At 47.4% G+C, this 27,187-nt stretch overlaps 2 protein-coding genes across 4 annotated transcripts in view; both read right to left on the bottom strand.

Annotated features, from left to right (window-relative positions):
• Positions 1–76: 76 nt before the first annotated feature.
• RGS8 (regulator of G-protein signaling 8) lies at positions 77–27,137 on the bottom strand. Of its 3 annotated transcripts, none has more exons than XM_010580605.1 (6): positions 27,015–27,137; positions 20,245–20,327; positions 16,203–16,304; positions 15,202–15,266; positions 6,568–6,734; positions 77–4,815 (listed from the first exon to the last, which is right to left on the bottom strand). In XM_010580605.1, exons 1-6 carry the CDS (start codon positions 27,117–27,119, stop codon positions 4,633–4,635), a joined length of 705 nt encoding a protein of 234 aa, XP_010578907.1. In that variant the 5' UTR covers positions 27,120–27,137; the 3' UTR covers positions 77–4,632. The 3 variants fall into 3 exon arrangements, with proteins under 3 accessions (XP_010578907.1, XP_010578908.1, XP_010578909.1); XM_010580606.1 differs by having other exon boundaries at positions 20,245–20,303; XM_010580607.1 differs by lacking the exons at positions 20,245–20,327; positions 27,015–27,137 and adding an exon at positions 18,226–18,304.
• The window catches only part of DARS2 (aspartyl-tRNA synthetase 2, mitochondrial), a 38,679-nt gene continuing 31,762 nt past the window's right edge, over positions 20,271–27,187 (bottom strand). Inside the window, exon 19 of the mRNA XM_010580611.1 lies at positions 20,271–20,303. The gene's annotated coding sequence lies outside the window, so the exon portion shown is untranslated. The remainder of the gene's footprint in view (positions 20,304–27,187) is intronic.

Here is a 27,187-nt window from a genome sequence, read left to right as displayed (position 1 = left end):
ACAGTGCTGGTGGAGAGGAAGGTTGGCATGGACAGGAGTGCTTCAGGGGGGAAACTGTAAGGAGGAAGAAGAGGGAAGACCACAAGGACAGGACTGAGAAGGAGAGAGGGGTTTGGAGGGAGAAGCAAGAGGCCCCCAGGGAGGGGAGAGCTTGCACTGACAGGTGAGAGGCACTCCAGGACTGGCATGAGGTATGCTTTGCTATTGCTCTGAATGCTGTAAACATTTTGGTTTTGTGTCTATCAGTGAACATTCAGTTCAGTTTGATACATGTGCTCTTATGGGTAACTGGAAGCCGAGCAGAGTTTTACGTCTCTTATTACTAGTGAAACTTACGCACAAGGCAAACACAACACTGGCTAAAAATCTCATTTTATGTCATTTATGCCTAATTCTCCTATTTTAACATGCACATCTATGTCTCAGAAAAGCTTCTCTAGTAGGAGACACTAAATAACATACACGTGAAGTCACATGCACTCCCACCCATCCACTCCCACAGACACACACACACCTATTTCCCTCCCCTGCTTAGCCTAGCAGGACTTTGCCCTTCACACCTTCCCAGCGTGGAGGGCAGGGACCCATCAGTACATTAACAAGTCCAGTAAAAGTGATGGAAATCATCCCAAACCTGGCTGATGGGCCAAAGCAGGAGAAAGAAACTCAAAGCAGATTGGGGTTCTGCATCTGCTTCTGGAGTTAACAACACCTGAAGCTTATAGAAAAGGGAAAGGCAATTTGTAAACTCTTTTTCCCTTTTGCTGTCAAAGGACTTGGGAGCTGACTGGATACAGGCCAGCAAAAACAGAATAAAAGGAGCTGAGGGAAACAATTTTTTTTTTTTTCCTCTCTTCATGTGATGGCACACTCTGACATCACTTGAAACAGAAGGAAAATCTTGGAGGTGTGTGGTTGTGGAGAGGGGAAACAGGGTTATAAGTTATGAATAACCCTTTCACATCAGTAAGAGATGAATCAAAGATAGGATATTTGTCCTTGATAGGGATTAGTCATCACTCAGTGCTTTCCGAAGCTTTGGTTCCATCGTTATTTCCTTAATCAGCCCATGGTTTAAGGGGAAGAGCTATAAGCTGCCTATTTTAATTCACTTCAGACTGACATTTGGCATAAAAGAAGCAGCTGGTGCCAATTTCTTGGGTTTGTTTTTTTTTTTAAATTACTTTAAATAACTAGTCTGCTTCCCTTCAGGAGAGACAAACTGTAAGAGCAGCAACAAAAATAACTGTGATAGACTTATATGCCTCAGACAATACTTGTGCTCCACTCTATGCTCTAGGATGTTTCCCATGGAGGATATTATCTGGCACCAATTTAATTGGCAAAACACTTCTCCTACATCAGCCGGCATGTGAATACAGTTCCTGTCACCACTGCAGCAATGGCAGTTCTGAATGCACCCACTCAAAGCAATTCCCCAGGTCAATAGAGGAGAGAGGGGAGCTTGGTTTTTACAGGGTGTTGGCTACTTTGAAGTTTTTCCACGAGTTCTGACACAAACTGAAAGGATGACAGCACCAATGCTGGAGGAGGTTGCTGACAGATGTTACATACTGGGTTTTCTGGAGTCACACTCCGAACAGGACCAGCCTTTGTAGTCATCAGGGAAGCTGGGGAATTGTCCACACTTCTGAGTATCTGTTCCTCATTCCTCGACAAAAACATCTGGGTTCTGCTGTTTCCCCATCGGCTGGTTGTCTCTGTGACCCTCACTGCCATGGGAGGCTGCAGGGCACTTTGCCGAAAAACCCTTGTCTGGGATGTATCAGCTGGCACTAGAGGTCAGCATCATCCAAGTCCACTCAGAAGGTTTATCGGTGGCTTTAAGAGAAATACCACAAGGCAGCTACTGTGGCTTTCTGCCTTCTCTTTGAACGCAATGACTGCCTAAGACTGCTGTCTCTTACATCCAGGGCAGCACTGGGATGCTTTTTGTATGTGCAGTCAAAAGGAGGCTGAAACGGAGGAAGGCAGGGCCAGATGAGGTGGCCTCCCGTCATCCCTTGCAACACAGCTTGTTTGGCAACACAGCATCGGGAAGCTGAGCTGCTGCGTTGCAGCGGTTGGATCACCGGTCGCAGTGCCATTTTACGGTTGCAGTGACACTGGGTACAGCTGGCACCACAGGCCATCTCAAGGGGAACTATTTCGGCCAAAGCAAAGCATGACCCTGAGAGATCCCAGTCCATCCTGTGTTATGCAGGTGTAGTAGACATAGACTTTTCTTGGAAAGGAGAGTTATTCCAGCCCCTCCTCACAGTCAGTGGCTTTGCATCCTCCCTTGCAGGTCAAGCATTGAAAGTGTTTCACCGCAATGTGGGGTGATTTGCCCTCCTCCTTCCCTTTCACCTATAGCAGGAGGGGGCTGTATAGGTGACGTGACTCTGTTCCACTTCCTATAGCCCAGATACCATGAGGGGCAGCCACTAGATGCATGAATCTATATCCTTTGCTTCTGTCTTTGACTCCTTCCAGAACATTGCACAAGTTTCCCCAGAGACCTGTCCTACTAGGTCTTCTTTGCCAGGTACCTTGTTTGCTGTAAAGCTGTGGGCTCATGAACAGCTAAACTCACAGCTGGTTGAGCCACTGCATGATGTAGACCCCTTGGATGAATCTGGGGCACTTTTCAGTGCCCATCTTCCACTGATCTTTTCCTACAAAACAACTGGAGAATTCTAGAGCTGACCAACCAGGTACTGAAAAGCATGTTTCCCTGCTGAACATAAATTTTGCACTTGCACCATATTTAGACTTTAGTGTCTTAGAGACCACAGGAACACACCTCCAAAATAAAACAAACATGCTTACCATCCCTATCTTGATCCTAAACCTATTTGTTCTAATGCCCTGTGCAGCATCCTTACAAAAAGCCTCAAAACCTGCTTCCTACCTAATGCGTGGACAGTAACTTTTAATATCCAAGCAGGTTTTTTGTATCTCATTCCAAACACGTTATACTTAGCTGTAGAATTCAGTCTACCTAGTTTACACCACATTAAACCTTCATCACCAGCTTTCTGATGTATCAAACCTACCCACCACTCCTCTCAACTAGAGCAGAAGTTTACAGCCTCTGATCCGTGGGTGATTCAGAGAAGGAAAAGATCCATGGGGTCACTTTCCAGGCCTTCATAAAACTAAGAAAATAGACCTCTGGTCTGTAGGCTCAAATCCACAGACAGGCTGTCTGCTTCTCCACTAGAAAATATTGCAAGAATCTGACAGCCGATAAGCTGGAACAGCAATGCCATAGAAATGGGGCCTTCAGATGGTAAGTATTACTGCACAGCACAGAGGAGGTGCTACACAACTGCCATCTGCACAGAGTCTTCTCCTGCAGCTGGCTATCCAGGCTATGGGAACAGGGCCAAAGTACCCTTCACACCACTTCACACCCGGATGCTCGTCCTGCTCACTGCATGCTTCCCTGTGTCCTGTTTTTAAGCAAGCACCATGCAAGAGGGTCCGTGTCTTTAGTAGTTCTTCACATGGCATTGAACCCACAGTGGAACATCGGTAGGTAACAACAGTCAATAAGCAGTAAATAACAAAAATATAATTGTGATTTTTCATGTTACCTCTCCCTGCCATGCGCTGGTCAGGTACTACATGAAAAATGCTATCTGCCATAGCAGACAGGTCTTGTGCTCTTCTTAGATCTCAGCATGGGGCAGATAGGACATTCCTTCTCTTGACTCTTTCCCGACAGCTGGCAGGTTGCTCCCGAGAAGCCACCAAGCCTGTTAATGTCTCTGGCGGCCCGGAGTCTCTTTGTGTTAGGTTTTGGTACGGTGCCTAGTACAATGAAGCCTGAACAACAACTGGGGTCCTGAGGCTGAACTACAGTACAAGTAAATAATGTTAATGAAAAACAATCCTTCTCACTAGAAGACTCGCCTGACCAGGTCTAGTGAGAGCTTTTAGGATTACCTTCCTCATGAGAAAAACTCGGCTCCTTGACTGTCATACAGAAAATAACTCTTAGTCTCCATCCCTGAAAGATAAGGGCTGTGACAGGGTAGCAGCTGGTGTCATAAGGTGTGGAACCAAAATGGAAAGGTGAGCTGAGTTCGCTGGTATGGTTTCCATGCCGGGAAGCAGCATGAATCATGTGTCTTTGCCCTCTCTACCTCCCCTCAGTCTCTGGATCTGGACCCCAGCAGCCAGCGTGGGAGACAATGCTTTGGACGAGACTTGGCTTCACAAGTTTTGGAACTGCCCTTAGGGCCCTTCCAAACACAGGGGAGAGGTGAGAGCCAGGGACACGTCTGGAAGGATGGAAAGGTGCAGTGGTGTTATTTACACACAAACCAACGTAGCAGTTTTAAAGGAAACCTGCTTTCCCAACAGATGACCCCATGACTAGAGAGGATTATGGGTTTGTGCTAGAGAGAGGCAACAACTGCAAGATGCTACCGCTAACCAAAAAAAAGTGCGGAAACTCAGAGAGTCCTAATACCACATCTGGATCATGCTCTGGAAGCCTCCTCTTCCTCTTCTCCCTCTTTTCTCATTCCCACTGCTTTTAACACCAAGAAAGTTTCACATTTAGACATGGGTTTTGGCTGTTGTGGGAAGCACGTGGTTTCTGAGGGCCCCATCGCTGCTCTAGCTTAGCCTCCTCTGGGTTTGAGACAGCAGGTCTGTGTAAATTTTGGATCTCAGGAACCTGGGGTAAGAGTCTTTCTCCATCAGGCTGTGCACCTTCCCCTGAGCTTGGTCAAAGCAAGAGAGGGAGGGCTCCTGCATATTTCTTCTTGTCAGCTCCCGTGTCTGGAAGTCTATGTTCACCTGGGAAAAGTAGCAGAAGAGAGTTTGGTACTGAGTGACCAGTTTGCCTGCTTCAAATGGCACATTTTGTCTCAGCCATGGCTGTAAAAGCAGCAGCAGAACCAAGGTCCTACCCTCGTCCATGCCTAAACAGCCCCCCAAACTCTGCGGGCTTTAGCGATCCAGTGTTAAAAATCCTGCCCCAAATTTGGAAAAGTTGAACTAGATTTATAGTGATCTGAGCACTTCTGAAATCAAATGGCTTTTATTCAGTCTCTTAAGCACAGGTTTATGTAGCACATCGTCTAAAATTGCTGACTCAGCCTAACCTCTCTCCTGTCTACCAAGATTTCTCTAGTGCCTTTATTCTGCACTACATGCCTGATATAAGGGTGAATGAACTTTTAGATGGGTTTAAACTATTAGTATGCTCTTATTAAATTTTTTTAAACTTTGTTGTTATAAAATAAATTGTTTGATTTTTCCCATAACAGCTTCGTGTTACAGTATCTCAAGCAGGGACTTGAAAAAATAAACCACTCTGATGTTATGACTGCCATTTGCTTGCAAAGCCAACAAGGTGAGTTTTCCTGTTTTCTTTCCCTAGCAAAGCAGTCAGCGTTTGTTAGGGTTACTGTTTAAAACCTGGCTGAAAAGATGTTATTTGTTGTTACTAACCCAGTGTCCAAACTTAAAGGAGTCTAGAAAGTAAAGCTGTCTACCTTAACTCAGATGACAGCAATATAGATTCGCTCCCTGTGTCACTTAGGGGTCATTTCACATTCTAGTACGCCAAAATTACGACAACAAGACCAAATTTTAGGAAAGACCCCATCCAACCTGCGCTCACATTTCTAATCCAGATTCAGCCCTGCAGTCCTTAAAAATCCCACCCAGCTTCATGAATAACAGCAGGAAGATGCTCACTGGGGGCGACGCAGATTGAAGCGTGCCCTGAGATGTCCACAGCCCTTGGTGTAAATCTGGGTGCTTCTCAGTGGCCTTGCAATAGCCTTCCTAGTTCAAAGATGGAGTAAAGAGAGCCCTTTTAGAGGGATCCCCTCGCAGGCACCTGTATTGTGACAAGCACCCGTGCAATCTAGCAGGAGGACCACCGTGGGAGAGCAGGTGCAAGTAAGCACCCTCCTGATGGCATTATGAATACAAAAACGCAACCCAACGTCACAACGCAGGATCTGACAGTTGCATCAACCTGTCAGTACTTGAAAGAGGACTTAACAAATCCAGGCTTTGGGTTGTGACTGCACTTTTTGTTCAGCTCTGAGTTATTGCTCGCATCTTTTAGGAGGTCTAATTGAGTTGGGAGTTAGTCAGCAGATAAACATGCCTCCCTGGAAAGTCAACAAGTTAGTCATTCGTGGGATGCTTCTATGCAAAATATCCTGTGAGAAATGAGCCCAATAGCCTGCTCGGGGATTAATAGTAAATGAGAGGAGCAAGGTGAAATACTCCTAGGAAGCTGATGGAGGTTAGGAAATGTAGGTTGCAGTTGCCACTGAACTCACTGGCTGTGACTAATTCAGTATCATCGAAGTAGTTGCCCTCACCAGGGGATGAGTCACCGTGAGCAGATGCAGCTGTAATAGACAGGATGGTATTCCCATCCTCCTTATCCACTCCTCATCATCGCCTCTGGCAGGGGAGGGTGAGCTCCCCAGCCCCCTGGCACCCCGCAGGTCCCAGGTGGGGGAGACGGACCTGCTCCCTGCCCCACAGGGATGCTCTGCCTGCCTGGGGTGCTGGCATACCCACCTCTCGAGGAGCCTGCACATCGATGAACTCCTCGAAGATCCGCTGAGCCTTGGAGGCCAGCTTGGCTGCCGAGCGGGTCTTCTTGAAGTCCTCGCAGGCGAGCCAGAACTCTAAGTTTTCCTCGCTGAACTCTGTCTTCAGGAAAGCACGGAAAGCGGCCAACCCATCTGCAAGAGACACACAGGGAGTTACAACAGGAGGAGAAAGAGGGCAAGGAGCAGTCTCTTTAACAGACATCCTTCCATCCACCCCTGCCTACCAAAGGCCCTTTGATTTTTCTCCCAAGGTCCGCGATGCCAGGATGCATCCATAACTTACACCATTGCATCAGCTGGACTCTTGTGAAATTCCACAAAGCCAAACATCATTTGCTGTTGCTCTGAAAAAGCATTTTTCCAGCTAATGTGACAAAAGGCTTTCTTTGAGATTGGGGCACCTAACCTTTGAAAAGTTCCTCTTGAAAACATCAAGCTTCAGCAATACGGGTTTTTTTGCCACAGCTTCTTGTGCATGTTAATGCAAAGCTTTGTAATGTCCTATCTGTCATTAAGAAAAACCTTTAATAAAACATAGTATCTGTGGACTTGTCTCCTATGTTTTCTGTCACTTTGCTATATCACCTTGTGACGTATTTTTAGGTCTTATTTAAACAGAGGAAGGATCTCGGAGAGTCTGTTACAGCTACAATAAAGGGGAGAGGGAAAGGACATGGCATAATTACTACTTGTCTAGTTGGTGGTAAAAGTGTTATCACTTGTTAATGCTTAGCAGTTGTGACATTTCAGTAATGTAATCTGAGTCAGCTGGGGCAGATTAGAAATATGGAAAAATTTATTAGGCAATCTGTGTCCTCTTAAACCCCTGCCTGGGTGTATTTATGGACACTACTATTGTTTTTTATTTCCTTTCCCTGAATGGCACCAGCAGAGTTGAAGTAGTTGAAGGTTTCACACATGCCCTTTATCCTTCCTTTAGCCTTGGGATAAATTTGGCTCCTAATTTTTTTTTTTTCCAGTAACATGTTTCTAACTTTTCCTGGTCTTTTTCTACAGGGTCTGAGTATTCATAGTTCATGACTGGAAACCTCCTGAGTCAGCACTGGCTACTTCCAAGCAAGTGTCTAAAAATATTGATGGAATTGGGAATGCACTTGGCAAGGTCAGACTCCCCAAAAGGATGAGAGGAGCAAGTGCACGTGTGCCTGGCAGAGACGGACAAAGATGAGGGTTTGTAGGACCTGAACTCCTGCAAATGCTGTGGTTTGGGGGCTCAACCTGCCCCCTTTCTGCTGTAGGAGATCTCAGCAGTGCTGCCTTCCCTCCTTCCTCCAGTGGCAGGGTGCACGGGAGCTGGGACGCAGCCCAAGGGGTGATGTCTGATGCTTGGTGCGGGCCATTTTCACATGTCCACAGCAAACACAGGCCCACCAGGGACAGGGGCTGGCCATGTCACAGGATCCATCACAAACTCCCTTGCAGCTTTGTCCTTATTTTCTTGCTCGCACCAGGTACGTGAGGAGAAGCAGCAATGTAACACTGCCCTTTTTCTCCCTTGTGTGTCCTAATCTTACTCCTGCTTATTTTGTTTCCAGTAATAACTTAGGACATGGAGATATTTTTCAGTTCTAGGTCCTGCGCCTCAAGCCCTAAGAAATGGCCCCAGGTGTTGAACAGCAAATAACAATCCTATTTCTGGCTGCACGTAAGTCAGCAGAGATGTCTGACTGCCCAGATTCTCAAAGGGAAAGGCAGAAAAGATATTAGGCCAGACAGGACCAAACTACAGGCTAATCCTCTCCACTCTACGTTTCTCAAAGCTCCCTCACTAACGGGCTCTGCACTGCTAACTGCTCCATCAGCAGTCTGCATTGCAAAGGGCATAGCGATCAGCAAGTAAAACTGGCACGTCCCGTCTCAGCTACTTCTTGCTTCTTCTGTCAGCCCCAGGAGGGCAAGAAATAGCTCTATCATACCAGCTTGTCCAGTCACTTCTTAATTAATGCACTTGTAGGAGAAGATCATCAAGGTTTTGGACTGCTGTTGTGGGCAAAGTGAGGGCTCTTGTCCATGAGCACTGCAGAGCAATTAGTGCAAATTGTGGGTTCAATAACATGACATTAGCCCTGGAGAAGCCTGCAGAGCAGAGAGTGCCAAAGGCATCTCCAGCAGCAGGGTACCTGTCAGGGTCACGCTGCCCGTGGCTGCTTTGAGCCTCTCCGTGGATAGATAAATATGGTGAATGAGAGAGATGTTTTAGGGCTGCTCCCCTTCCTGAAATCTAGGATACAGAAAAAATTTTCAAAACCTGTGCCCGCCTTAATGTTTATAAAATTCACAGGGCCTGTGTGGGAGCAAGTGGAGGACTTGAGAATAGAGCAGGGAGTCTTTGCAGGAGGAAAAGGAGAGGACAGAACAGCAGGCTGACAGGTTTCAGAAAGAAGAAAGTACAAAGGGAGAAAGCAGCAGTTCCCCGAGATGTATGTCATTTTATATATCATCAGCTCCTAGGACATTTAATGTGAAATATTCCAGCACCCAAGCACACTGCTATAACTATACAGTCTCTGCTGTGTGTCCCTGCAGACGTCTTGCTCCCCTTTCTCTGTCCTTGTCTTTTCCCCCTCCTCCCCTTTCCTCTAAAACAGCCCCAGAGCCCCAGCACTGACAGAGGATCACTTGCAGAAATAGCAGCTTTGTGTGGCAAATAAATATAATACCTGCGAAATATAATACCTGCGAAATATAATACCTGCTAAAAGAAGGGGACATCATGATTGACGAGGTGAGAAAGGTGTTTGCTTCAGCCCTGCCCCAGAGAGCAGCTGCAGCAGGTCCCTCCTGGGACCAGGAGGTTTCCATATGCTCTGCCTCCTGCTCTCACATCAAGCAGATCCTTTTTATCCTGAAGTAAGTTTAGACAGCAGATACATAAATAATAGTGTCTGGCTGTTCTCCACTTCTTTATATATTCCTGTCATGCCCTCCTCACAGCCTTTGAGGAGCTGGAAGTGATGAGGCTGGACCTGGGAGGACCTTGCAGGGGAGGCCTTGGATGCGGGAGAGGTCATCCTTGACTCGAGGCTGCCTGGCTCTCCACAGATTTCATCCTTAGCCTTTGACTGCCTGCCAGAATTTACAGCTGTGCCTGGCAGACAGAGGTTAGAGATGGGAGCCCAGATGACTTGTGCAGTAGTAAATCACTGCCCACAAGTTTATCATGGAACAATGACAAATCTGATTGAAGGGGCAGGAGGGCAATTAGGTATGGGGACTGCCACCACCAGAGCTGGTATTTGACCTAGATGTTGACTTTAATCTCCTCCTGCACATGATGGTTATCAAGAAAGCATGGCTCATGAAGGATCAGCTTCAAAGCTCATCCCACCCAGCTGGACAGCTTTTTTGCTGGGGCAACCAGCACTGGATTGCAGTGTGATATGAGCAGGAGAGCATCACCGACTGAGTCACCCTCCTGAAATATCCTGGAAGATGGTCGGAGCACCTGAGAACTGCGATTCCAAAGGGATGCTATATAGAAAACCCACAGCAATTAAAAGCAGGGTTAGAAGTCTTCAGATGCAGCAGCACAAGAAACCCATAAAATGTGTAGTCTAAAGGCTTGGCCATTCAAGAAGACAGAGATGTACTGGTATAGATGCACAGCCCTTCAAGACAACTATTGGACACTTATTCATGAATTTGACTCGAGCAGTGAGCCTTGCTTGAAGCCAAAGGAGTAAATCAGTACTGATGGAGCAGATAGGATGAAAGCAAAGAAATGGAGCTCTTCTACTGAGTGTCAAGAGTCTGAAAGAGGAGCAGAAGACATTTGCTTTTTACTTTTGAAGTGTAAATATAAGCTTCAAAATGCCCTGCTCTCTGTTCAAATAGACCAAGGGAATGCACAAAAGGATTGCCAGGAAGGATTGTGCAAGTATTTGTACATTACCCCATCCCAAGACCTTGCAGCACACCGTACAGCTGTAATGCTGCAGGTCACTGGCAAATTAGACAATGACAAGAATTTGTGTTTTATAGATGAGGACTGCCAGGCAGGTCAATGACTATGTGAGGAACGGGACTCAGATGCTCCTGACATCCCATCCAAATGTTGTTCTTCAGGCCATGGAGAGCGGATCTTTTCCAGCAAGAAGGGCTGTGGAGGAAGGGACTGAACTGGCTAGCACAAAACACAACACAGGTCTTAACTAAGGCAAGCTTCAGCAACACGAGGAAGAGCCCAGATTAGTGGCTTAGATCATTCAGGCAGACAGTTTAATAACCAAGCATTAGCCACTGTCAGAGGAAGAAAGCGATCAACGATCATCTAATTAATGCATGCGTTTCACGCCATCAGGGCGATCAGCACTTCATGTAGGGAATAAAGGTAGAGTCCTTATGGCTGGTAGATGAATGGATTAGCTCTATGGAGCATGTTGGGTCCAGGGCTGAAGAGACAAGGCCACAATGCTCTGTATAGCATATGTACATGCTCTTACTGCTGCTTAGCATTGCTTCGTTGAATGTTGGCTGCCTGTCACCAGCACAATGCTAATGCTAATGCTGTTCTGGCTTAGAAAGAACTAGGAGTAGGTTGAGATATTCCTGTGCTGTGTAGGAAGAGGAGCAGTGTGTAGACAACAGGAGGAGGAGGACAACAATAAAGTTTGGGCAGAAGGGCACAGAGATCACAAAAAAAAAAATAAATGGTGCAGTGAGGAGAAAAACCCATCATCCTTGAGATAAAAATGGAAATTCAGCACAAAGGTTTTCTGCGTCGAATGCTTCGTTGAAAAGTGACTAAAGATTGAGGACAGACTGTCCTGCTGGATTCTGGACAAATGACAAGCCATGTGTCCAGCCCCGCAAGGGATGCAGAATGAGACATGCCATTGCTTGTATCTCCCTCCAGCAGCCTGTCAAATGAAATCTCCATCTGGCTGACCAGCCTGTACCTCCTGGGCATGGGTACAGAGCAGGGATTACTCCTCAGTTACTCACATGTATGCACACACACTCTATGGACCACACTGAGCTCCACTTCCCTGGGAGCCATCGCTAATCCACACTGGCACAAAATAGGAAAAGATGCCAAAATCTAGCATGTTAAAACCACTGCTTTTGCTCCTTGAGTGCCCTGAAGCATGCTACATACGATCTGTCTCTTACTCTCTCAATTTTCTGCTGAAAGTAGGATCAAACTCCTCTCTCCTGTTGCTTGCCACTTTCAGAAGCCCTGACCCAAGGGAACGCTGCTACGCTGTGCTTGCGTCTCTTGCAGTGAGCTCAGGCAAGGCTCCTGCTGTAAAAAGGGGATCGACTGGCTGACTCTATGGTTTCAATTTGATCCGCTTCACCTATTAGCAAAACCAAGTCGGATATCATTGCACTGACCTATTCATTTGGGGCTGGCAATGAAACACAGCTGAGCTGCATCCTACCATTCAGCACTGGTTACTTTACAAGGGCGAGGCTGAGGGATGCTGAAGTCCCAGCGCCAGTGCAAAAGGAAGGTGGGGGTGTGACAGAGAGCCCTTCTGCCTTTCCTACTCACAATCTCGTACTAATGTCAACACAAATTGTTCTTTAAATGGCTGGGGAATTAATCCAAATCAGACCACTCTCTATAGAGAAGGGCATTGCCCAGCCTAGGAATCTCCGGAGACACGCAACTGCTTCAAAACCCAGGGGTTTTCAATCCTCCACTCAAGATGCTGCCAGACAGCAGCATGTCAGGATCCAACATTACGTACAGAGGTCATTCAATAAAACAATGGGGGGAGAGGGAAGGGGGGGCTCCACAGGGCCAACACACTCCAAGGGATATTTGACAAAAGTGAGCATGATGACTCTCTCCATAGAGTCTGTATCATGCATGACACCTGTTCAGGTCACTTCCATTCAGAAACCTTTTGGAGACTCATGAAAATAGGAAGTGGAAGAGTACAAGTTGTTTGCCTTTCCCAGAAAGAGTACTGCAGCCCTGCGAGCCTCCTCAGTGTACAAGGGCAGCCTGCTCACCTTGGCACTTCAGAGAGTCTTTTAGGGAGCTCCAATCCACTTTCTTGCTCCTTGGAGCTCTTTTTTGCATCTGTCCAACCCCTTGCAATATTACCCACAAAGACTGCCCCATTTTCAGCTGCTACATCCAGCTCCTGAGTCCTACGTGAGCATTCTGGGCTTTTTTTCCCCCAAAGAACAGGTTGGCTGGAAGGGACCCAAAACCACCGTAACATCTGACCACAGCAGAAAGGGCCACTCAACCCCCTGAAATCGGCATCACAATCTCCCTTCCGAAATAGAAGAACTGTCCGTCTAGTGAAGAAAGAGTTTGTCAGATGTCAAGCAGCAGTCTACCTGCTGGTGCTGTGAGCCCCAGGGGAAATTCTCTCTGAGCACAGCTGGTGCTTAGCCCATGCCCCCAAGCATGAATTTGAATTTTCCCTGTCTAATATTGTTCACCTGGGCAGTCACAGAGAAATTAGACTGAGACAGTTCTGTCCTTCTCTTGGCACTAAAAGTAGAATATTAGCTGGCAGCTTCACTACAGGCAGATGCAGGCAGGCCAGGCACTGCTTTTCTTACTCTCAAATTTTGGTCAGATAAGGCACAAGACTCCCTTACCTGTCTAACATCAGCACATTTCTAACAGCAAAAATGCAACTCTCTCCTTTTCTGCTTTCATAGCAGATCTTTGGCAATTCTTCTCTGTTTTGGATACAAGTATACATAAGCGAAAACACAATGATTTTACAATAGAATTCCTTTTATGGATATGTGCTCTTCTCCTTTAAACTGGTGTAACTAAAATAACACTTCTGTTTCAACTGAGCTTTTTGTATTTGCATCATTATAACCCTTGACTGCCAGGCTAGCAATTCCAGAAACTTCAGGTTCAGAGCAGTTGTAATATATTCCTTTAGAAAGTAGTTTATTAAACAACAATTTTTTTTCACTGATCACCAGGCAATGTCACCGTGACTGCTGATAAAAAAAAGATTAATTTAAATTTTAAAGATCACCTTCTGTTGCTATTAGGAACTGAATATCTTTCATTAGGTGCCAGAGAGTTATCAGAATTACTTTCTGTTCTAGAGACAGGAAAAATTCTGATAATTCATTTATCACACTATAAGGCTAACTTATTAATAAAACCAGACACTCTTGTGGAGGCTGTTGGATGAAATAATTGAACTAAGGTTTGATTTAGCATTCACAGCAGTCAACTGAAGAGGGAACAGTCTGTATAATGTCAGTACATAGATGCGTAAATTCACTGGCACCACCAAAGCACTTTTGCTGCAGTCTGTATCTAATAAGAAAAATTTCGGCTTTTACACTGGTGAAGGAGGAACAGGGACTTGAGTACAGAATTGTAACACTGATGTGAATATCCTGCCCTCCCCCTTCCCCATCACCCAGGCACCCTATAGTCTCTTTGGTGCATTTTTCCCTTCTTGTTTTGAATTTCCACAAAAGAAATGTTCCCTCTTAGCCATATCCAGCTACATCACGTATATTTTTTTTCTACTGGCTGCAAGAGCAATGATCTCAACAAGATACTGCTGCTAAAATTATATATTGCTTTTTCTGCCTTGGACAGCCAGGCTGTTTAAAGTTGTCACTTAATTCCCTGCCAAAACTGTTGTCATCTCAGCAGAAATCCAGCAAAATTACAATTTATTTAAAATAATAATATAATTCTACACTTATATTTTAAAATATAAGTACGGAAAAACCTGAGTATCTAAGAAAACCAGACAGTTCCTTATTGCAATAAAATAGTTCACCACCCACATTGACTTCTCCCCAACCTTGACTCGCTCTTGATTTATTCTCCAATAGAAACACACTAATGAACCTATACTGTGAACTTTGCTGTCTTGTTTACAATTTCTCAGCATGAAAATGTTGGTGAAGCAGAATAATATTTTCTGAACAGAACCGATAACAATCGATCTCTTGAATGGAGCGAGGTGTGCTGATTATACGTTTGCATAAGGTTTCTGGATGAGAAATTTTCACTTTTGCATTGGTAACTGTAAATTAGAACCTGCTAAGGGCTACCACGCATGAGACTGCTACAGAGCAAGTTGTTCAAGGTTACTGAACCACATACACTGTTGTGTTGTAGCACTCCCAGCAAAGGCTGCGCTTCGACACAGCGTAGCTGCACAGCAGCTCAGAACAACAGCTGGAGGGAGAGGGAAACAAGCGGTATCACGGATCTTAGTGGGCATTAGAGAGCTGAGAACCTGCCATTTGCTTGTGCGGAAAGACTGGACCCAGGGGCACATGCCAAAGGATGGTACGCATGGCTACAGCCTTGGGGTCCTGCCTCCAGAGCATCCCCAGGAGCTGGAGAAGGCTAGACCTTGAGCTGATGACTTTATCAGTTGTGATCACCCAGCCAAGAGCAAAGCGAGGAAGGGAACCCACAGAAACTCACTGCCTTGTCTTTTAACCTGAGGACAAGTCCTGCCTGTAAATGACTGTGACCGTTGCCTAGTGGATAGTAAGCAGCTACCCAAGGGACCATTCCTGTGCTATGCAATGCATACTTTGTTTGCCCTAGCTACAACTAGTAATTAAGGGTACAAGGGGGAAAAAAAGGTAGAATTTGATCTCTACTCACATTTATGGGACAAAAGGACATCAAAAGAGTCTGCCCATCTTGTTGCTTCTTCTGTTGACAGTCTTCTGTAAAAAAAGGAAGAGGCAAGTTACAGACAACCCATGGCTGCCGATCCCCTCTGGGGCTGCTTGACAAGGACACTGAGGAAGGCTGGAATTCTTCTCACCTAACTTTGGAGGTCTACAATGTAGAGGTCTCCAGGTGAGCAGCAAGTCACCTCTAAAGGGCTCCCTTTAGAGTCAGTGAGGAGATACCAAGGGACTTGAAGGGACTTTACTCTTTTCATCTCACATCCCCAGGTAGGTGGGTAAAATAGGCCAGGTGAATCACACCCGAAAAGGGACCAATTTTTCCTCATTGACTCTAAGCAGAGGCCCAGGAAACAAGTTCAGATGTAGACATTTATACTGTAAAAGCCAAAAGTCAAGTGAAATTAAACCCACCCCTGCAGAAGTGTTTATTTCTCCTTCCTGACTTTCAGGGGAAGGTTAGAGTCTTAGCTCAGATGCAAGCAGTGACTTGTGATCAGATGAATCCCATCCCACTCATCTCTAACCAGGACTCTGGATTGTCTAAAGTATCTACCTTAAGCATTGTGCAAACTAACACAGGACTTTCTGGTAGTGTTTAATAGCAAGGCTTAGCTAAAGAGGACTGTGACCTGAAATTGCCGGTCACCTCTTTTACTGAGTCAACTGCTTTGATTTGTGATGACAGAGGGGTAAATTATCCTCAAATACATGCTGACATGTCCCATGTACAGCAGTGGGACTGTGCGCATGTCCTGTCTCACGGGACAACTCGTATCAATAATCCAGGTACTTTCTGAGGCTGTTCCTGCTGTGTCAGCACTGTTTTGTTTTCCTCCTTCCCTGTGGCTAAAAGAACTAGTCAAAGCTTATACAAATTACAATCAAAGGAAGATAATACTAGAGGGGGTGGTGGACAGGGAGGGGAAGGACAGAAATGGGGTTGGGGTGGGATGCTGCAGCTATACTCACTTCAAAGCCCGGTTGGGCTTGTCCGGAAGAATAGCTGTGAAATCATTATATGAGTCTGATTTGTGAGACAGGCAGCCCAGGCGAGTCCTCATCCCTCTGTTCCTGTGGTCGATGTGGGGGAGCAGGGGTGTGAGCAGGGGAAAACCAAAGAAGATGACGATTATAAGTCTAGCCAGAGTGGGGGAAAAAAAAAACCGAAACAAAACCAAACCAAAAAACCTCAGTGGCTCTGTGCCTCATCAGACCTGTGTCCTTGGTTCCCTCATCTGTTGGAGGGACCCTGAAACATCTCCAGTAAAATGCCAAGCAGACGCTAAGGACGGACACAGCACCAGAGCAGCTGAAGGCTCACCCACAACAGTCATTCAGCTGCTCTGACTAGCAAAAAGGTTTTTAAAGGCTGCGCTCTGGGATGGTTTCTTGGAAAGACCCGCTCAGGTCAGGTGTGGAAGGAGAGCAAAGGGCAGCAATACCTGAAGTCAGTCACCGCAATCTAGCAGCACCAAAACCAGCACAAATACCAGGGCTAGAGGGCAGGAGGGGGCTGGAGGAAGAAGAGAGGGAGTAGGGAGTAAGGCACCTGCAAGGTGAGTCTGTGCTGCAGAGCCATGAGACCCCAGCCAGGATCCCAAGCAGCTTCTTTAGACTCGGGGTTACATAAGCAGGCTAAAACTGCCTCTTTCCTGACAGGCTTACCCAGGCGGAAAATGGCTTTATTGCTTTTTTCCTCTAAATTTCAATCCAGCCCCAGAGCCTTCGCTCCTCCGCCAGCCCCTCGCATCCTTGCCAGCCCCTTCCCGGGATAGCCGGCGGATCCGCAGCATCCTTCATTACATAACCCCAGGACGGGGAGGACCACAAAGGGGGAGGGAAACGCCACACACACATGCATTATATGGGACTGGCATCATCTCCTCTCAAAGACACGTAGGTGCCCGTTAATGGCTTTACATGGTCTCTAGAAGGGTAGAGCCTGTGATTTGCTTCTCCAGCCCAAGGGCATCCCTTCTACTAGATTCCCTGGACATGGAATGAGGCCATTCTCTCCTCTGAACCACGGCAGGAGCATTTAGTGACCCAGTCTCCACTTCTCAGCTGCTGGACCTGCTTCTGAGCTGGAGAAAGCCCTTCTCCGAGCCCTGCTGCCAGACAGATGCCAAATACTTTCTGTGACTGCAGAGGGAAGTACAGTATTTTTCTCTTCCATATGTAATTCTTGCAGAACACTTCAGCACCAGCGACTGAGCCAATCTGTAGCACGCCCGTTTCCCCCTTCTTCTCCTGCCCTTCAGAGAGTTTCTATTATTGCACATTTTAATGTAATCTTAAAGCAAATTAAATGTTAATTAAATGCAATGAGTGTCTCCCTGGTGCAGCACAGGCAGCTCGCAGCATTTAACAAGCACAAAAACCTGGAGATCTTCAGTCACAGGAATTGTTGCACAGCCTCAAACTATGGGCCCATGGCTGGTGGTCCCAGGATGCTGTTACATAAACCTCAAACATCAGTGCAGAAATACTGCGTCCAAAGTGTCATGTTTCTGGCTGAGCATGCTGGACCTGCTGTGCTCAAACGGACACCGAGTCAGCTCTAAGGTCTTTCTGGTACCTTTCCTGATACCTCCTACCCCCCAACCTTTATCTTCCCTGCACTGTTTGTTCTAGCAAGCTCACAAATTTCTCAGCAAGCGGTGTGACATGCATTACCGCAATGCTGCTCAGATTTCTCTCTGATGCCTGAGATCAAGGGACTGCAGCAGGGAATCAGAGCGTATGGGGGACAGAGATGCTGCACCACGAGCAAGGAGCTTGTCTCTCGTGGAACATTGATCTCTAGGTGAGGACTTCCAAGACAGGACACAGAAGAAAGAGGGGGAAAGAAACCGGGTCCGCAGGAGGTAGAGAGGCAAGGGAAGGGCAGGAGGGAATAGGGGACACCACAGTGAGCTGAAAGGCTCGCTGGATGAGGCAGACAGCGACAGGATGGGCAGGGGTGAGGGATGCATCATGTCTTTTCAGTTACCTCCATGGGATCAGTAAGGCAGCCATTCAGGCATCCAGTTATAGTTAACCCTTTAACTGGCTGGCTTGGACTGCAGTCGGGGCTGTTTGCAGGAGGCAGGTGTGCGGGAAGGAGGGATTTACTGTTTCATGTCCTGGCACTTAAAAAAGTATCAAAGAATCCTCTGCAAAAAAAGGATGGCCAGTTGTTCTCAACCCATTTGATCCTTGCCTCCTAGCGCAGAAGGTCAGTTTTTCAATGGAAGACGTTCAGAGTTGAGGGATGATCACAGAGGAGAAACAGCATTTCCTTCTAAGACCAGGACCGCAGGTTAAGTCCAGCTTCAGGTCTAAAGTGATTTGAGTTTGGCGTCACAGCTCACCACGGAGCAGCAGGAGTTGGCATTATCGCACTCATCATTCAACACCTCTGAAGGTCTCTCCTCAACAGGCAGAGCTCCGGGCTGACCTTGCTAAGAAGACCAAACTACCTCTTGTCCCTGTCCCTCCAGGTCATGGCTGATGTTACTGGCCAGGCATCATGGAAAAGCTGGCACTGCAAATAAAATAACAGGAGGACTTCACGCGTCTGCAGATGCTGGTCCTTTCACCATCACAGGCTCAAGCACTCACACAAAAATAACTCAAAGAAAGCATCTCCTTTTCAGGGTGGTGGGAGCCTGTGGGAAGCCACTGAGGAGATGCACAGTCTGCAAAAGGGAAGAAGGGAGGGACGAAGGGAGGGAGGGAATGGCAGGGTCCCCATGAGCCTTGGTTGAACAAGTCTCACATCAGAGAGTAAAGGCGAGGTCTACCAGCCGGGAGACCAATGGGACAGAGAGCAGGACTGTATAGCGAGCAAAGGGCAAAGATTTCTTCTTTGTGAGGACAGGGCCAAGCTCCAAGTAACCTCCATGTTCTCTTCCCCAGAGGGAAGAACTGAGGAGGAGACAAAGGAACTGATGATAGCAGAGACTGTGTGCAAAGGACCCAGGACCCTGCTCTGCTGGGGCCTGGGGAGATCCCAGAGCTTGGGCTGCCCAATGCAACAACCCTTTTAAAACCTGATTACATTAAAAACGCACAAAGCCTCTTCCCGACTAAATTAATGGAACTGGGATTGCGCTACATGCCAGTGAGTGCATCTCCTTAATCTCTACCCTGACCGGCTGTTTCGATGTGCTTTAACTGAAATCAATCCTTGTAATTCCTTAAGCCCCTTTAAATTTCCTCATTAACGGCCTCACCCACATGTGGGGCCACAGCATATGATTTCCTAGAGTCCAGCAGCGCCTACTCCTCTTTCCCACTGCTGCTCTGAAGTGACAGCTGAAAGTGGAGCCGGGTGCCCTCTTCCTTGCAGCCTCCTCTAGCAGCCTGCTTTTGGGGGTACTGTTATGAAACAGCCTTCTGCTTGCCCACGCTCCCCCCAGCTCACCAGCCCCCGCAGCAACAACCTGCACAGCTGAGCAGCACCGAACTTCCCTGGGATCCCAAAGTCTGTCTGACTTCACGGACGCAGAGACCTGTATTTCCCACGGAGGCAATTCCACTGCTAGGCTGACATACCCATGGATATTTCCTCTGATTGCAAATAAAGCCAGTCACTTATGACTTTAGAAATCTAATCTGTGGCGTCTGGCAAAGGCATCCCAGTAGGGGTCCATGGTGAGGTTTTTTGCCTCCCACTCCATCATTCATCCTACCTCCCCCTCCTACGAAAGGACCCCGGTCAAGGAGAATTGCCAGTCTCATCACAGATGTGTTTTGGGGGTCTCTCCTTGGGAGACAGAAAGGGAGGGGTGCGATTATGACATTCAGGTTATCAAACCACCCCCAGAGATCACCTGAGTGAAGATAAAGAAGCCATCCCAATAGAAAAAATTAGCAGCACAAAGGTTAAAAAAAACCAAAACACAAACTATGAAGATCTCAGGGGCTTTAAGAGATTAAGACCATCCATTCGCATGCAGAGAAAGCCAGAAAAAAAATGAACACAGAGGCACTGCAGACAGACAGACACAGAGAAAAAGATACTCACTGCCTTTGACCTGTCCTCTCTGCCGGTGGGTCTGTGCCGACAGCGTGGTCAAAGAGGCTCTGGGGAGAGAGCAGAGCTGTCTTCTTCAGAGACAACCCCCTGCACGGGGTGAAAGTCACACTTTGACACCCCTCCCCTCCCCACCTCTCTCTGGGCAGTAGCAGCGCAGCTCAGAGCGGCTCTCTCACATCCAGCAAAACCCTACAGCAGCCTCAACCCAGCAGGCTGGGGCTCCGCTGCGCAGCCAGCTCCCACCGCGGCACTGCCGAGGAGCCCACCAGATCAGCGCATTTCGCCGCATCCCCTCCTCACCCACCTGGCAGCAAAACCCCAGCTTCTCCCCCGTTGGAGATGGGGGACCGCTCCGCACAGGCGGTGGATGCCAAAGGCTGGCAGGGAGCATCTGGGGGCGGGGAGGGGGGATGCCTGCGAAAGCGCTCGCTGTTGTCACCCTCGGTATGTTGGAATAAAGCATCCGCCTGCATCGTTTTAATCGGCTCCTCTGAGGTTTAGGGAAGGTTGCTGCCCTCGCATCGTCAGGAGTTGCCACAGACAGAAGGGATGGGAGACTTTAATTAAAGAGCCCAGGTGTCAGCAGGGCCAAATAAAACGTTAACAGGAAAGAGAGTACCTTACTGCAGGGCATAGGATGACAGAATTAAAAATCCACCTGGCAAGTCAGTGATGTGATTGACCCCTTTAATCCATCTCCCCTTCCCTCACCAGATGTGTGCAGTCCTGCTCACTCCCTGCCCCACAGCAGTCTCCTTGAAACCTCCGTCAGTGTGCTTACCCCACGGTACAGCCTCCGATTCCCTTTTCTCTCCTGCACCCACACCTCTGTCCTCCAGAGAATGTATATGGGGTGTCCAGTGCACTCCAGTGACTCCAACAACAACCTAACCCAAGGCACCTACATGGTGGGGCTGCTGCGCAGCCCCCCAGCTGCGGGCTTAGCTCAGCCATCAGTAACAACATCTGGGTGTCACGCAGGCTGCACAGGCACTGATGTGGGTCACTGACTCACTGAGAGCTCAAGCCATGGGATCTCCATTGCTTTTTTTGATCCTGATGAAGCTGATTGACTAAAAAAAATAATAAATAATAATAATAATTAAAAAAAAGTCCTCTGCAGTTAAACAAGTCATTGCCTTTTTCCTAGAAACTTGTAGTCACCTGCCTCTTCTCTGCTAAAACACTGCTGGGCCTAGCAGGAAGCATGTCTTGAGATAGCACATTATCACCAGGCAACATCCCTGGGGGAGGACAGAGTCCTGCAAAACACAGGGGTCAGTAGCACTGTAGCAATGATTCCAGCTCTCCATCATCTTGGATCCCCCTCCTTCACAGCTCAACCTGGCAAGGAAATATTTGCCTTGTTCTCATCCTCCCATTGCAAAGCCCAGGTCATCCTGACTCAGATTAATTATGTCTCCAGTTATCAGAAGACAAGCACTGAAAAAATGCCATGGCTGGTACAATCTCCTTTCAGCCAAGGTCAAAGGTTGAGGTTCATCTTATGCCTCTGGTACAACAGGCTGGTTTGTTCAAGTTAAATAACAGTCAGCTTTAGCCCTTGCCCCAAACCCAAGCCAAATTTAATACAACATCATCAAGGGTTTAACTTCTAACATGTCATTTTTGTTTTAATGTGTTTCCACACTTCCTGGTTCTCTCTGGGCAACCGCAGGATGTCACAAGTGACAGTGTTTTCATAATACTTCCAGGACATCCCTCAGATCTCATTTACACACACAGACATTGTAGGGTGGGGGAGGTCAACAAAACATTCAATCAACAAAACTCTAGATAATTCTAGCCCATTATTCAGATGACTGGACTTTGCTGCAGTCTCAAACAGATCAAAAACTCTGATCCACTACCTCTGAATGGAATATATCAGAGGACCATGTGAGTGCTCCTGCTCCTCCTCCTGCTTTTATACCAGTTTTATATAGTGCCATCTCACAGCCATCACCAGCATGGACAGAGCCCCCAGTCCCTGTTTCTCCAGTACATCAGCACACCCCTTCATGACCTCAGTGAGATCCTAGAGCAACCCACAAGTAACTCTGAAGATCAACTGTTTTTTCTTCTAGTTTCCTGTGCCAGGTGTGAGTTAATAGAGAACAAAAATAAGTGAACTGTGTTGACAGAAGCACCATGGGAAATGTAATTAAATTGCAGATAAAGAGAATTCTATTTTTTACAGGGTAATATTTTAGAAAGCTTCCGTGCAATAGAAGGGGTTTATAGCAAATTCCTTCTAAAATAGCCCTCCTGCTTCTGACTACTCTGTAGCTTCTATTTAAAAGCTTTTAATAAAATAACTCATTTTGATATTAGGCTCGAATCCCATCCAATATTTTAAATCTCTCCAAGAAATACTTTAAAGCAATTTCCTCATGACCTGCTAACAGCAAATACACAAGCAGTGAAAACATGCATCTTTGGGACTGTTGGCTGTCACCGGGCAGGGTGGAAGGGAATTTGCCAGCCTGTGCCCTGGGCATTAATCTTCTCTCCACCATTTCCAGGGTCCTTTTCACCCTCCCTATTATTTTAAATGCCCCCCCTGCCTATTCTGTGTGTTTTGTCTCTTGATCATCATTCAAGTGTTTTTTACCCAAAAACTTCTTCTGGACCAAACACCTCCACCAGTTTCACTTGGTCCCGGTTTCTGCCACCCAACCACTAGATAAAATTGCATGGCCTGAAGACATCTCTTCCTTCCAGTATGGCTGTCCTTACGAGGCTGGCAGGACAGACAGACCAGGAAAGCAGCTCTGGCTGGTAGTTGCGTGGCTTTTGTCTCTCCAGATACAGGGATGCTCCTCCCGGGGCTGGCAGCTGACCGCCCTTCTCAGTTTGGAGCTGGAAGATCAGAGGATGCCAACACTGACTAGCTCATTTGCCTGGCTGACATCTCCAGTGGGTTTGCCTTAAACAAACTCCTTCACCTTGACATTTAAGCAGACTTCTCCCTATCTTCTCACTCTTGCTCTGTTTCCTCGGGGGTCTGCTGCCGCTCCGGGATTCCATTATTTTATGCCTAACGAGCCATCACACCGAGCCTGCCATGTCGCTTCCACTTCTCATTTCTGACTTTGTGGCCTTGTCATATTTACAGTGATCCATGCCACAAGGGCTTTGAACTTCTTTAGGGTTGCATTTGCTCTTACTTTGTGACTTTTCCTGGGTCTATGCCAGCATCTCTCTTTTCTAGTACCGTGCTGCAAGGAGCTTGTTCAAGGGTGTGCTTCACAACTTGCTAGTCCAAGAGATTTTTCCCTGGCACCAAGAAAGTGCTTCTTCAGACTGCTGTGATGTTTGGCAGCTACATCCCCATAGGTGAAGTCAGTCTTTGGTATGTTTTCATGAGATCCTGTTGCCTTTGGGATCTCTCCGGAAGGTGCTCTGTGATGTAGGCTCTGTGATTGCAAAATGCCAAGTACATGAGGCCAAGCTGCCTCCCACAGTGGTCACTGTTTTGGGAATTCAGGTGACCTGCACGCTGCAAAGCCTGCCTTTGGCTCAACCACAAGCCTCCAGCCACGGTCCACTTCTGCTGTGACACAAGGGGGCTTTGGTTTTTTTGCTGGAGGACTGGAAGGAACAATCACCCTTGACCTGGAATGACAATCCTAGCAAATCTCTTGTGACACAAAGTGTCATTTGATCTCCTCCCATACATGGTCATTCAAAATTTATCCAGAACCCAGACTGGTACCTATATGGGCCCAACCCCAAGGTAATTCAAATTAGTAACTAATTTACCTCCAGAGCTTGCTGTTCTCCACCACTGTTTGCAATTAAAACCAGAAGAATATTGTTAGTAACTGACATCTGACAACATGCAGTGCTCTGCTCACTGTGCCCACCTGCCTGCCTGCTTGTTTTAGGGTTCGGGGGGAAAACGCACTTGGTCCAGCATGAGGTGACTGCCTTGGCAGGAGGGAATTACCATTGACATAGATAGCTTCCTAAACTGCAAAACAAACCACAAACTTGTCTCACGTATGAAGAAAGCCACAAGAACAGCTTCCTCCCTCTTCTGAAAAAGGAGCTCCAGTAACATCAGGAAATATCCACAAGATGTAGCTGAGAGTATTTTTAAAGGGTTAATTTTTTCTATTCACCTTAAACCTCAAATCATTCTCCACATCAGGCCAGGCAGTCAGGAAATCCTGAAAGGTGAAACAAGGAGAGCTTGAGTTTCAGGGGTAGGTGAGGAAAGCAGGCAGCTGATATACTGGATGGAGGTTGATAAAAGAAGCCACCTCACATGTGCTAACGAGGCAGGGAAGGAGATAGGAGACACCCACTGAGTTGAACTCCCCTTGACAGTAGAAGACTGTGCTTAAAAATAAAAATGAGTTACATAAAGTGCGATCCACGGTTCTGCCTCTGGCTTAGCTCGAGAGCATCGCAGCTATTTAAATTCTCCCCTGTGTCAATGATAAAAGCATCTTCTGGACATGTTTGTGGCTTTCGGGCATCGCGATCGCTGCAGCATAACAGATGCCTCCGCTGCGAGATGGCTCCTGGCCCCAGCCTGCGCTCCCAACTCCCTCCCCAATTCCTCCAGGCAGGTAGCACACAAAACCAACAGCTAAGCAGTGTGGGAGGCTCCGGGCTGAGAGGGGCAGTGCGCGAGACAGGAATCAAAGGGAAGAATTTCCCCTTTAAAGCACTTTATTACAATTTCATAATTGTTCTCTGAGGAAACATGCTCCCATGCCCAGGAGCAGTTACACGTAAAGAAGCGCGTCGGTGCCTCTGTGTGTGCGTTGGAGAGGATGCTGTTAGCGTGGAGCAGGGAGGCAGAAAGGATTGGAGTTGACACAGAGCTGCTCCGTGCAGCCTTGGAGTCCTCCCAGCTTTCAGGATCGCTGCTGCTGTCAATATGGCAGCATCTGTAATGCAGTTGGTGTGTATGGCTGGGAAGCCGAGACAGATCCATCCTGATAGACAGAGCTTCACAAAGATCCCCTACTGCGGATGCTCCATCCCTTGTACGTTTTGATTGAGATCTGATGCTCAACACGGGCCAGGGAGTGAGGCTTGCTGAAAGATGGGGTTAATTTTCTGCTGAGAGATCATTCGAGGTGCTCATAAGCATCCTGCATTTTGCAAGCTGAACTGCAAACTAGTCATTTATTTAAAGTTAGAACTCAACCTGAAGATCTCCGGGTTGCAGTCACAAATCCATTTATGATGGACAAGGTCTATGCTTCTTTGCTGTTATCACTGCTATTTCAAAGACCTGGGCTTACAGGGCATCCAGGTCCCACAGCAAGGATTTACTAGGGCTATTAATCGCTATACAGATACGCAACATAGCACTGGGAGGTCATTCCCGCTGCTGCAAAACACCTGAGCACGTGCTTAACTTTAAACATGTGAGCAGTTGAATGGATATTTGTACGATGAAATACAAACAGAGTTAACCACATGGGTGAGCTGGGATTTCTCTTTCATCTCTGGAGGCTGCTGCTCTAGCCCTAATTAAAACATAAATGAAGTGAGTTAGATGGGCTCATCCTCTTTCTCCAGCAGACGGTGGTTATTCATAAAAATGTCTGCTGCATCCAGCACCAATCATTGCTTTGTCCTGCCAGTCTGGATAGAGATGCATAGTGAGCTCTGCCAACGCCTGCCCTAGTCAAGCCTTAAGGACTGAGCAAAATCTCCAGAACCGCATGGAAGGACTGCAGGGCAAGAGGCCAGGCTTGTGCTGCCAATGCAGACAGTGCTGCTTCGGAGGAGCCTGGGGCTGCAGGAACAAGTGGGTCTCAGAGAAGGGCAGCACAACAGGACAGCGAAAGCACAGCCCTTTATGCAACGTGTATGCTCCCCAGATGGAGGAATGCAACTGCATTCCTCTGGGACTGGGTGCAGTGATAAACAGCCACAGAGAGAAGATGCTAGCACAACGGGTCCCTTGTATTTCTTAGCTGTGCCAAATTACCAGCTTATTCCCCCCACCCATGGAATGGCAGAAATAGCCCTTGCCGCTGCAGGGATCCCCATGAGTTACAGCAGCCCCGCAGCCAGGGCTGCAGGAAAATGAGCCCCCTCAGGTCAGCCCCCCGTTCTTCTCCCAAAGAGTGCACATGCTCCTGCCATCTGCAAGTTTTTGCTACAGTCTCTGCTCAATGCAGTTCTCTCGCCTCCAACATGTTCTCCTTTCGCTCCAATTAGTCTTATTTTTAACTAGCTCAGCCCCAGCTTTCAGCCTGGGTGTTAGTTGCAATGTCACAGATACCCAAATATTCCAAGGAAATGCAATCCACCATTTAAAAATAACAACAGCAAAGGGAGAAAAAAAATGAAAAGATGGTAAAGATCTCAGAGCTGCAGGCACCAGCACAGACTGATGTTTTCTCCCCGCATCAAAGGCCCACCACTAATCCCATTGAAACGGAGATCACCCCAGAACCAGTCCTGCTCCTGTATCAGTCCAGCCAGGGCTGGGCTGGGCTTAACATAAGAAATACGCTGCTCTCTTTTGCTGCCTGCTAATTAGAAGCGGTGTCTGTGTCCCTTTGACCATTCGTAAGATGCCACGGGAAGATTAATGCACCGGGAGAAGCACTGCCGTGACATTAATAGGGGTGACATCTGAGCAGCACCCTTCCCCTCCCACTTTGCCTGGGGAGCCATCCTCCCCCCCAGAAAACTGGGACAGGAGCAAGTAAAAATCCCTCCCCCAGGGACTCGTAACCACAGGGCCTTTCATCACCCACCAAGGCCCTCCTAGCTCTTACCTGTCTTGCAGCTGGCAGCAGGGTGGTGGCTACGTGGCTTTTGGTGCTTGATGGACATGGCTGGTTGGGACCCTGAGGAACAGTGTCTGCAGACTCCCAGTGCATCAGGGAGGGCGAAGGACCCAGCCCGGTCACAGTTATCTCTGGAGGAGCAGCAGTACTGTGCCACTTTT

This window comes from Haliaeetus leucocephalus, unplaced genomic scaffold (assembly GCF_000737465.1).
Source record: "Haliaeetus leucocephalus isolate CR32 unplaced genomic scaffold, Haliaeetus_leucocephalus-4.0 Scaffold730, whole genome shotgun sequence".
NCBI classification, from domain to species: Eukaryota; Metazoa; Chordata; class Aves; order Accipitriformes; family Accipitridae; genus Haliaeetus; species Haliaeetus leucocephalus.
The sequence above is the reverse complement of the archived record's forward strand: the minus strand, read 5'-3'. Positions and strand labels throughout refer to the sequence as shown.